Below are 12,089 nucleotides of genomic sequence, written 5' to 3'. Positions count from 1 at the left end.
TATTTCTCTCTCTCTAACCCCCAGTCTATGGGATGTCAGTCCAGCAGATTTTTGTGCCGAGGGTGTGGGGGAATAATGTGACGGTGCACCCAGAGGTCCTCTCCTCCTCCTCAGAGGTGGATGGCTGTCCCCCAATCACAGCAGCCCTTGAGTGCATTTTCAGCAGTGTTATTAGAAAAATAAATAAACATTGTCCATTATTATTAATGTCAGTGATAATGTTATTAATGAAAATGAAACTGCATTTCCTCTGCAGAAATGGCAGCTGCTGGGTTGAAGTGCTTCCCCTGTGGAATGTGGGAAACCTATGTTGCTTCAAGTGTCCCGGACAACTACATCTGCAGGAAGTGTACCCAACTGCAGCTCCTCACAGACCGCATGGATCAGTTGGAGCAGCAGTTGAATACACTTAGGAGCATTCAGGTGGCGGAAAGCGTCATTGACATGAGTTTTACAGATGTGGTCACACCCAAGGTACAGACAGATAGATGGGTGACCACCAGAAGGGGCAGGCAGTCAGTGCAGAAATCCCCTGTGGCTGTCCCCCTCTCTAACAGGTATACCATTTTGGATACTGTTGAGGGGGATGGCCTATTAGGGGAAAACAACAGCAGTAGCCTGGGCAGTGGCACCACGGCTATCTCTGTTGTTCAGTGGGGGTCAAAGCACAGAAGAGCAATTGTCATAGGGGTCTGTATAGTCAGAGGTTCAGATGGGCGCTTCTGTGGTCGTGAAAGAGACACCAGGATGATATGTTGCCTCCCTGGTGCCAGGGTCCAAGATGTCTCTGGATGGCTGTCCCCCAATCACAGCAGCCCTTGAGTGCATTTAGATGTTCATTTAGAATGTTTGGGACATTCTGAAGTGGGTGGAAGAACAGCCAGAGGTCATGGTACACATTGGTACTAACAACATAGGCAGGAAGAGTGATGAGGTCCTGCAGCGGGATTCAGGGAGTTAGGCAGAATGTTAAAAAACAGGACCTCTAGGGTTGTAATCTCAGGATTACTCTCTGTGCCACGTGCCAGTGAGGCTAGAAATAGGAAGATAGTGCAGCTGAACACGTGGCTGAACAGATGGTGTAGGAGGGAGGGTTTCCGATATCTGGATCAGTGGGATCTTTTCCGGGGCAGGTCGGACCTGTACAAGAAGGACGGGTTGCATCTAAACTGGAGACGCACCAATATCCTGGTTGCAAGGTTTGCTAGTGTCACTCGGGAGGGCTTAAACTAGTGTGGCGGGGGCTGGGAACCAGACCAATAGGTCAGCAGGTGCAATAAATGACTGGGAGCCAGGGAATATGGCCAGTAGGAGTAAGAGGAAGGGCAGGGAGAAATTACGGAACACAGTGGGACTGGGGGTCTGAAATCCATTTGTTTCAATGCGAAAAGTATAACAGGCAAGGTTGATGAGCTTAGAACTTGGATTAGTACTTGAGACAATGATGTTATTGCTATTACAAAGACTTGGTTGAATGATGGACAGATTGGCAGATAAACGTTCCAGGATTTAGATGTTTCAGGCAGGATAGAGAGGGATGTAGAAGAGGTGGTGGAGTTGCACTGCTGCACACGAGGAGGACACCTCGTTGGGCTCATGCAGCAAGGCAATAAGGGTAGAACTCCAGATTAGGAAGGCTGCAGTCACAATGTTGGGGGTTTACTATAGGCCTCCCAATTGCCAGCGGGAGATTGAGGAACAGTTATGTAGGCAGATATTGGAAAGATGTAAAAGCAATAGGGTTGCTGTGGGTGATTTTAACTTTCCCTATATTGACTGGGAATCACTTAGTGCTCGGGGTTTGGATGGTGCAGAATTTGTAAGGTGCATCCAGGAGGGCTTCTGAGACAATATGTAGATAGTCCAACTAGGGAAGGGGAAATACTGGACCTGGTATTAGGGAATGAACCCGGCCACATGGTTGAAATTTCAGTAGGGTAGCATTTCGGGAAAAGTGACCATAATTCAGTAAGTTTCAAGGTACTGGTAGATAGGGAAAACAGGAGTCCTTGGGTTAAGGTGCTTAATTGGGGGAAGGCTAATTATAACAAAATCGGCAGGAACTGAGGAATCTAGACTGGAGGCGGATATTTGAGGGCAAATCAACAACTGACATGTGGGGGGCTTTCAAGCGTCAGTTGATAAGAATTCAGGACCGGCATGTTCCTGCTAGGGTGAAGGATAAGTATGGCAAGTTTCAGGAACCTTGGATAATGAAGGATATTGTGAGATTAGTCAAAAAGAAAAGAGAAGCGTTCGTAAGGGCTAGAAGACTGGGAACAGATGAAGCCCATGGAGAATATAAAGAAAGTAGGAAGAAACTTAAGCAAGGAGTCAGGAGGGCTAAAAGGGGTCATGAAAAGTCACTGGCAACCAGGATTAAGGAAAATCCCAAGGTCTTTTATGCATGTGTAAAAAGCAAGAGGGTAGCCAGGGAAAGGGTAAGCCCACTCAGGGACAGAGGTGGTAATGTGTGTGTGGAGCCAGGAGAAATGGGAGAGATACTAAATGAATATTTCTCATCAGTATTCACCAAAGAGAAGGACTTAGCGGTCGATTTGTCTAGGGAAGAGTGTGTAGATAGCCTGCATCACGTTAAGATCAAAAAAGAGGAGGTGTTTGGCGTCTTGAAGAATATTAAGGTGGTTAAGTCCCCAGGGCCAGATGGGATCTACCCCAGAGTACTGAGGGAAGCAAGGGAGGAGATTGCTGGGGCCTTGACAGAAATCTTGGTATCCTCCCTGGCTAGAGGTGAGGTCCCATAGGACAGGAGAATGGCCAATGTTGTTCCACTGTTTAAGAAGGGTAGCAGGGATAATCCAGGAGATTACAGGCAGGTGAGCCTTATGTCAGTGGTAGAGAAATTACTGGAAAAGATTCTTCGTGACAGGATTTACTACCATTTGGAAGCAAATGGGCGTATTAGTGAGAGGCTGCATGGTTTTGTGAAGGGGAGGTTGTGTCTCACTAACGTGATTGAGTTTTTCGAGGAAGTGACAAAGGTGATCGACGATGGAAGGGCAGTGGATGTTATATACATGGATTTCAGTAAGGCCTTTTACAAGGTCCCTCATGGCAGACTGGTACAGAAGGTAAAGTCAGCACGGGATCAGAGGTGAGTTGGCAAGATGGATACAGAATTGGCTTGGTTATAAAAGACAGAGGGTAGCTGTGGAAGATTGCTTTTCTGAATGGAGAGCTGTGACTAGTGGAGTTTGCAGAGATCAGTGCTGGGACCTTTGCTGTTTGTAGTACACATAAATGATTTGGAGGAAAATGTAATTGGGCTAATTAGTAAGTTTGCAGACGACAAAAAGGTTGGAGGAGTTGCAGATAGTGAAGAGGATTGTCAAAGGATACATTATTTTTAAATCTATTCCTTCTATGCTCTTTTAGTCTTATTTCACCCCACCCCCACTAGAGCTGTACCTTGCGTGTCCCTGCTAACCATTCTTAATTAACACATTCTTTTAGATAATATCACCAACTTCAACACCTCTTTGTTCTTTTGTCTGTGACATCTTTTGATTATCTGCTCCTATCACTGCTTGCTTGTCCCTACAACCACCACCCCCCACCTCTCTCCCCCCACCCCACCCCCACCTTAAACCAGCTTATATTTCACCCCTCTCCTATTTTTACTTAGTTCTGTTGAAGGGTAATGAGGACTCGAAACATCAACTTTGTTCTTCTCCGCCGATACTGCCAGACCTGCTGAGTTTTTCCAGGTAATTCTGTTTTTGTTTTGGATTTCCAGCATCCACAGTTTTTTTGTTTTTATCTCTGAGAGAAATCAAGAATTGTATTATTTCAAGGGAAGAGCTGCATAAAGTTGCCAAAAAAAGAAAAGCCTGAGAATTGGGAACATTTTGGAAATCTGCAGAGGAGGACATAGAAATGGATTAAGGAAGAAAAGATAGAATATGAGAGTAAGCTAGCAAGAAACACAAAGACTGATTGTAAATGCTTCTGTAGGTATGTAAAAAGGAAAATATTAGCAAAATAAATGTGGGTCCATTTCAAGCAAAGTCATGAAAATTTACAATGTGGAATCAGGAAATGGCAGAGAAATTAAACAAATATTTTGTGTCTGTCTTCACAGAGAAAAATACTAAAATATCACTCAGAAATAAAGGAGAATCAAGGGACTAGTGTAAACGAGGAACTGCAAGATATTAATATTTGTTAAAACAAGTATTAGATAAATTAATGGGGCTTAAAGTAGATAAATTCCCTGAACCTGATGATCTCATCCCAGAGTGTTGAAGGAAGTGGCTACAGAGATAGCAGATGCGTTGGTGATCATATTTCAAAATTCTGTAGCCTCTGGAATGGTTCCTGCAGATTGGAAGGTGGAAAATATAACCCTGTTGTTTAAGAAAGGAGGGAGAGAGAAAACTGGGAACGATAGATCTGTTAGCCTGTCATAAGTTGCAGGGAAAATGCTAGATTCTGCAATATAGGATGTGATAATAGAACACATAGAAAATAATGGTAGAATTGGGCAGATGCAACATGGATTTATGAAAGGGAAATCATGTGTAACATACCTGTTGGGGTTTTTTGAGGATACATTCAGCAGAATAGATAAGGGGAGACCCGTGGATGTGGTACAGTGAAGTAGCGCAAGGATCACAGCCGCAGCTATTCACAATCAATATCAATGATTTGGATGTGGGGATTAAATGTCATATTTAGAAGTTTGCAGGTGACAGGAAATTAGGTGGAAGTGTGAATTGTGAGGAGGATGCAAAGATGCTTCAAGGGCATCTAGAGAGGATAAGAGAGTGGCCAAAGTTTGGCAGATCCTGAGGGGACTTGACAGGGTGTATTCTGAAAGGATCTTTCCTCTTGTGGGAGTAGAACTAAGGGACACTTCAAAAAAATAAGTGTCACCCATTTAAGACTGAGATGAGAATAAATTTAGTTAGTCTGTGGAATTCTCTTCCCAAGAGGCGAATGGAGGCTGGGTCATTGAATATATTCAAGGCTGAGTTAAGGTAGGTTTTTGTTTGACAAGAGAATCGAGGGTTATGGCCAATCGACAGAAAAGCAGAGTTCAGGCCAGAATCAGATCAGCCACAATCAGATCATCCATCATCTTATCAAATGACGGAGAAGGCTTCGGGGCTGAATGGCCTACTCCTGCTCCTAGTTATTCTGTTCATATTCCAACATGTTCTTCAGACTACAATCTGACACCAGTGATGGATAGAGAAGCATTATTTTGTGGAGCCCAGAGGCTCTCCTGTGCTTGTTCATTAAGCCACTTGACCTCTCAGCTGCACCAACTATCCGCCCTGCCTTCAGGCCTCCCAGCTGCAGCACCTCATTTCCATTGATGTATGGATGGCAAGATCTGGACGCCAGCACTCTTAGTGGCTCCTTCCCTGACATCATGTGCTCTCTTCTACAAGCACATACATTTCTATTGTTACTCACCCATCAAAGATACACATTAGTCTATGCTGATGTCAGCCTGACTGTCCATCATGTCACCACAGGGAACCCTCCTGCATGTGGCCACTCAGTCTCGGCAGAGCAGGGTCAACTCTCACTGGCCACGGCCTTCCATAGAGGGGAGGTGGCGGGGGTGGGGGTGGGGGGCAGATAGAGCTGGAAAGAAGGCCAGTGATGAGTCCAACACCTTAAACCAGCTTATATTTCAACTCTTTCTTGGACTCGAACTCAAGTTCTGTCGAAGGGTCATGAGGACTCGAAACGTCAACTCTTTTCTTCTCCGCCGATGCTGCCAGACCTGCTGAGTTTTTCCAGGTAATTCTGTTTTTGTTTTGGATTTCCAGCATCCGCAGTTTTTTTGTTTTTATCTCTGTGTTTAATTGACTGCCACTGCTCTTCAAGAAATGCCTACCTCCTTGAAGAAGTTCTGTTCTTCTCTGCGACAAGATTTCCGTATCTCTCTGTTGTCTTGCTCAACTTCATTGCTTTCCATTTCCCTCCTGGTGTTTGACAAGGTGTTTACTAAAACCCGCTTTCACAGCCATATCTCCTTTCTCAGCGACTGTCTCCGTCTCCGACTTATCCCACGTGGATTTCAACTGAAATTCCACCCCTCGTGTTTCGAACCCACCCAGGATTACAGGTATCTCCGGGACATAAAACGTTTCTCAGACTGCTGTTCCTGTCACATTCTGAAAGCCACACTCAGTGCCATGCGCCGCCATATGAACACACATGACCTCTCCCTCCAGCAGCATCGCCATACCCTTTATCAAAGCTGCGCATGCCCCCAGTTTCATTTTATTCTTCGGCTCATCCGATGCCTCAACAAGAAACTTTTTCTCTTTCTCTCAAGTGCTAAGGAACGCAAGCTCCAATGACTCATCAACACCAACACCCATCTAGGACCCTCCACCCCTGCCTGTCCCTCCGTCCCCACCCCAACTTCCAATCCCAGCCCCAGCCGTGTATTCACCATACCCCCTGACCTTCCCCTCTCCGATGTTGAACGTTCAGTGCTCAGCAAAGGACTTAGTTTCATACCCTTACGCCCTCACCTCAATGAATTTCGGGCTCGGCATGATGCTGAACTCTTCTTCCGCTGTCTTCGTCTCCGGGGTCACTTTTTTGGGCAGGAGTCCTCTCCCCATTCAACGGATCCTTTCACCAACCTCCAATATTCTTCCTCCACCTGGACACCTCCCTCTGGATTCTTACCTTCTCTTGATCTTTTCATTGAGAACTGTCGGCGCAACATTAGTCGTCTCAATTTCTCTGCTCATCTCACCATTCTAATCTCTCTCTCTCTGAACTTACTGCACTTCATTCTCTCAGGTCCAACCCTGATATTGTCATCAAACCCGCTGACAAGGGTGGTGCTGTTGATGTCAGGCGCACTGACCTCTACCTCACGGAAGCTGAGCGTCAACTCTCAGACACTTCCTCCTACCTCTCCCTGGACCATGACCCCACCACTGAACATCAAGCCATTGTTTCCAGGACTGTCACTGACCTCATCTACTCTGGGAATCTTCCTCCCACAGCTTGCAACCTGATAGTCACCCAACCTTGGACGGCCCGCTTCTATCTCCTACCCAAAATCCACAAACAGAACTGCCCCGGTAGACCGATCATCTCAGCTTGCTCCTGCCCCACAGAACTCATTTCTTGTTATCTTGACTCCCTTCTCTCTCCCCTTGTCCAGTCCCTTCCCACCTACATCCGTGATTCCTCTGACACCTTACGTCACATCAACAATTTCCAGTTCCCTGACCCCAACCGCTTCCTCTTCACCATGGACGTCCAATCCCTCTACACCTCCATCCCCCACCAGGATGGTCTGAGGGCCCTTAGCTTCTTCCTCGAACAGAGGCCCGAACAATCCCCATCCATCACTACTCTCCTCCGTCTGGCTGAACTTGTTCTCACACTGAACAATTTCTCCTTCAACTCCTCTCACTTCCTCCAAATAAAAGATGTGGCTATGGGTACCGGCATGGGCCCCAGCTATGCCTGTCTCTTTATGGGGTATGTGGAACATTCCTTGTTCCAGTCCTACTCCGGCCCCCTTCCACAACTCTTTCTCTGGTACATTGATGATTACTTCGGTGCTGCTTCGTGCTCTCGGCGGGACTTGGAAAAATTTATTAATTTTACTTCCAATCTCCACCCCTCCATCATTTTCACATGGTCCATCTCTGACACTTCCCTTCCCTTCCTTGACCTCTCTGTCTCAATCTCTGGTGATAGACTGTCCACCAATATCCATTACAAACCCACCGACTCCCACAGCTACCTCGACTACAGCTCCTCACACCCTGCTTCCTGTGAGGACTCCATCCCATTCTCTCAGTTCCTTCACCGCGGTCGCATCTGTTCCGATGATGCTACCTTCAAAAACAGTTCCTCTGACATGTCCTCCTTCTTCCTTAACCGAGGTTTTCCACCCAAGGTTGTTGACAGGGCCCTCAACTGTGTCCGGCCCATCTCCCGCGCATCCACCCTCACGCCTTCTCCTCCCTCCCAGAAACATGATAGGGTCCCCCCTGTGCTCACTTATCACCCCACCAGCCTCCGCATTCAAAGGATCATCCTCCCCCATTTCCGCCAACTCCAGCATGATGCCACCACCAAACACATTTCCCTTCACCCCCCCTTTGGCATTCCGTAGGGATTGCTCCCTCTGGGACACCCTGGTCCACTCCTCCATTACCCCCTACTCCTCAACGCCCTCCTATCGCACCACCCCATGCCCACGCAAAAGATGCAACACCTGCCCCTTCACTTCCTCTCTCCTCACTGTCCAAGAGCCCAAACACTCTTTTCAAGTGAAGCAGCATTTCACTTGCATCTCCCCCAACTTAGTCTACTGCATTCGTTGCTCCAAATGTGGTCTCCTCTACATTGGAGAGACCAAACGTAAACTGGGCGACCACTTTGCAGAACACCTGAGGTCTGTCCGCAAGAATGACCCAAACCTCCCTGTCGCTTGCCATTTTAACACTCCACCTTGCTCTCTTGCCCACATGTCTGTCCTTGGCTTGCTGCATTGTTCCAGTGAAGCCCAACGCAAACTGGAGGAACAACACCTCATCTTCCGACTCGGCACTTAACAGCCTTCTGGACTGAATATTGAATTCAACAACTTTAGGTCTTAAGCTCCCCCCTCCATCCCAACCCCTTTTCTGTTTCCCCTTTCCTTTTGTTTTTTTTCCAATAAATTATATAGATTTTTCTTTTCCCACCTATTTCCATTATTTTTAAATATTTTAAATCTTTTATGCTCCCCCCACCCCCACTAGAGCTATACCTTGAGTGCAGTACCATCCGTTCTTAATTAGCTCATTCGTTTAGATAATATCACCAACTTTAACACCTATGTGTTCTTTTGTCCTGTTGTTTATGACATCTTTTGATGATCTGCTTCTATCACTGCTTTTGCCTACAACCACACCAACCCCCTCCACTTCTCTCTTTCTCTCTCTCTGTCTCTCCCCCCCCCCCCCCCCCCCCCCAACACCTTAAACCAGCTTATATTTCAAATCTTTCTTGGACTCGAACTCAAGTTCTGTCGAAGGGTCATGAGGACTCGAAACGTCAACTCTTTTCTTCTCCGCCGATGCTGCCAGACCTGCTGAGTTTTTCCAGGTAATTCTGTTTTTGTTTTGGATTTCCAGCATCCGCAGTTTTTTTGTTTTTATCTAGGTACTGTGGGGTAGTCTATTTAGGACTGAGATGAGAAATTTCTTCACCCAGAGACTGGTGAGCCTGTGGAATTCGCTACCACAGAAAGTGGTAGAGGCCAAGGCTTTGTATGTTTTGAAGAAGGAATTAGATATAGCTCTTGGGGTGAAAGGGATCAAAGGATAGGGGGAGAAAGGGGGAGCAGGCTATTGAGTTGGATGATCAGCCAATGAATGGTGGAGCATGCTTGAAGAGCCGAATGGCCGACTCCTGCTCCTATTTCCTATGTTTCTATGTTTAACTCTGTTTCTCTGTTCACAAATACTTGCCTGATCTGCTGAGTATTTGCAGTCTATTATATTTATATTTAATTTGCAGCATTAATAGTGTTTTCTTTTTCCTTTATAAATGGATGTTTTGCTTTTGGCATGCCTCTTACTGTATATTATTATTAATAGTATTCGTTAAAACACTGTGGATTTACCCTGATTCCTGTTATTTTTCTCCCGCTGATCCTTAGTCTATATGGTAACCGTCTCACTGATTCTTGTGCCGAGGATCTCGCCTCCGCTTTCAGTACAAACCGGTCACTGACGGATCTGAACCTGGGATTCAACCGCTTCACAGACCAATCTGTCCCCGCTCTCCGCCAGCTCATTCTGACCTGCAGGACTCTAAATCTGATCGAGTGAGTGTTTGTGTTAATTTTTTAGTGTAATCATTAAAATATAAATGGGATTTTAAAATATAAATTGTGCTGAATCTATCAAACAGCAGCAATGAAAAGCGGATTGCCACTGCTCAACAAGATTCTCCCAAACTGAAACTGCTTCATTTTCCTCCCGGGACCTTCAGCAGTGACTCCCCCGGGGATCTCCATCCGAGCAGAGTCTAGTCGGGTCAGGGGAGAGTAGTGGGGACGGCGGGGTCGGTGGGGGGTTAATGCGGTCAGGTTGACGGCTAATGGGGCTGGGTCAGCGGCATTGTTGGGTCGGGCTGTAAAGCCGGGGGTTTAGTCAGATTTGGTCAAGGACAGAGTTGGGAGGGTCAGGAGGTAGTCAGGTTGGGCGGGGGTGGTTGGAGGGGTTAATCGGATAGTGTGTGCAGTATGATGGTCAGTGGGGGTGGGGGTGGGTGATTGGGGGACTCGGTTGTGGAGTTACCCAGGTATTAGACCAGGTTTTACAGTCTAACATTTCCTGGGTAACTACCCAGGTAAGTCCTGTGGATTTGTCCCAAGTCTCCGATTCTAACCCAGTGTCAGAGACATTCACACAGGGTCCCGGGCAGCAGGGGTATTACCCAGTGGAAATTTAAACCTCTGGGGCAATTCCCACGTAGGTCCGCGAGTCAGGACATGACAGGGACACTCTGCCCATCTTCAGCCATATGTCAGGTCTCTGATGACCCAGTGAGCAGGAGATTTGGCCCATTAACTCCAGTCTCCCTGTTATTGACACTGTTGTTCAATCTGTTTATTCCTCTTTAATCTTTCATCTGTTTCAGGCTGTGGAGCAATCAGTTCAGTTTCAATGGAGGAAATCAGCTGAAGTCGCTGCAGGGAACCAGATCTGGACTGAGTGTGAAATATGAACCTTTGGATTTATAAACATTCCTGTTCTCATTGTAGGAACATTTTTAACCCAGTTTCTGTCCCTCCCCTTTAACCGGCCGCGCTCCAGGTTTTAATCCTATTGGCCGTTTCCCAGTTTCCACCTCGAGCTGAGTGAGCGTCATCTCCCATTGTGACGTCAGAGGCCCAGCAACAGGGTCACGAGAATCAGCCGCCCGGCCCCACAGGCGCAGCTTCTGCAGGATATCCGGGGCTAAATGTTCCCCAATGGGGCACTGGGGAAATGTACAGACAGGGAGGGCCCAGGTGGGGATCAGTCTGGGCTGCAGTGGGACATTGACAATTACATTCAGTATTCCTGGGTTTGGGGATAAAGCCCCTAGGGCTCCCGCCCAGTGACCCTGCTGGGAAGTGAACCTGTGTGGCTTCAGGGTGGGTGCAGGGTCTGTTCAGCTGGGATAGATCCCACTGTCCAATAGAGACAAACACCCACTACATGGGGTGTCCCAGAGAGAGTATCCTATTGGGGAGGTTTCAGCGGATTCTGTAAGCGAGGGATGAGACTGAAAGTATCAATGCTTTGCTGTCGTCCCTAAGAAAGAAAGCATCAGTTGTTGAAACAATGTGTTGAATTTAGACTCTGCCCTATTGATATTGCTGCAATTTACACACTGAAGGGCGAGTTTCCAAACAGCTGGAATGACAAGGAGGACTGGAGTGTGTCAAATATAGAATTTGACCTGGTAAATTCACCCACCCGCTCAAAGAGTAACAAGTTGTGGAAGTTAAGTGACCCAGTGGAAACTACACTGCAGTAAATGGACAGGATCCATGTAGGGACCCACAGCCTGAACCTCTGCGGGCCTAATGCATGGATTGTGGTCGAAACACAGAGCAGCATCGCCAGCATTTAAACAGAGAAAAGATAGTTTGATGTTCTGGGTCAGGTTCCTTAAGATGTAACTTTGTTGAATGTATATAATTTTCCAGATACTGATGGACCTGTTGTACATGCCATTATTTCCTGATTTATTTTACATTCCCCATCATATACAGTTTGTTTATTCTCCCCTCATTCTGGTACAATAAATGGTGAAGTTTCACTGTGTTCATCAGGCTTCAATAAATCAAGGAATGGGAACCAATAATTTGTAATCAGTCATGACCAGATTCGAACAACAGGTTCACACAAGAAAGATGATCTGGTATTAGATTTCTCCTGGGGCCACAGACTGACAGGTCAAGGGACAGAGCGATAAGACTCTATGGTTTCATAACAAAAACAGAATTACCTGGAAAAACTCAGCAGGTCTGGCAACATCGGCGGAGAAGAAAAGAGTTGACGTTTCGAGTCCTCATGACCCTTCGACAG

General features: G+C 46.6%; 1 protein-coding gene across 5 annotated transcripts in view; it reads left to right on the top strand.

Moving 5' to 3' along the window:
* LOC121273517 (NACHT, LRR and PYD domains-containing protein 3-like) overlaps nt 1-11,820 on the top strand; it is a 92,511-nt gene extending 80,691 nt beyond the window's left edge. For all 5 annotated transcript variants that reach the window (XM_041180682.1, XM_041180683.1, XM_041180684.1 and 2 more), the window contains 2 exons: nt 9,665-9,832; nt 10,651-11,820. In XM_041180682.1, coding sequence (XP_041036616.1) covers nt 9,665-9,832; nt 10,651-10,753 — 271 coding nt within the window. In that variant the 3' untranslated portion in view covers nt 10,754-11,820. The remainder of the gene's footprint in view (nt 1-9,664; nt 9,833-10,650) is intronic.
* Nucleotides 11,821-12,089: the final 269 nt, after the last annotated feature.

Source organism: Carcharodon carcharias (assembly GCF_017639515.1).
Source record: "Carcharodon carcharias isolate sCarCar2 chromosome 24 unlocalized genomic scaffold, sCarCar2.pri SUPER_24_unloc_2, whole genome shotgun sequence".
NCBI classification, from domain to species: Eukaryota; Metazoa; Chordata; class Chondrichthyes; order Lamniformes; family Lamnidae; genus Carcharodon; species Carcharodon carcharias.
Note: the sequence above shows the minus strand (reverse complement) of the source record. Positions and strands in the feature narration are given on the sequence as shown.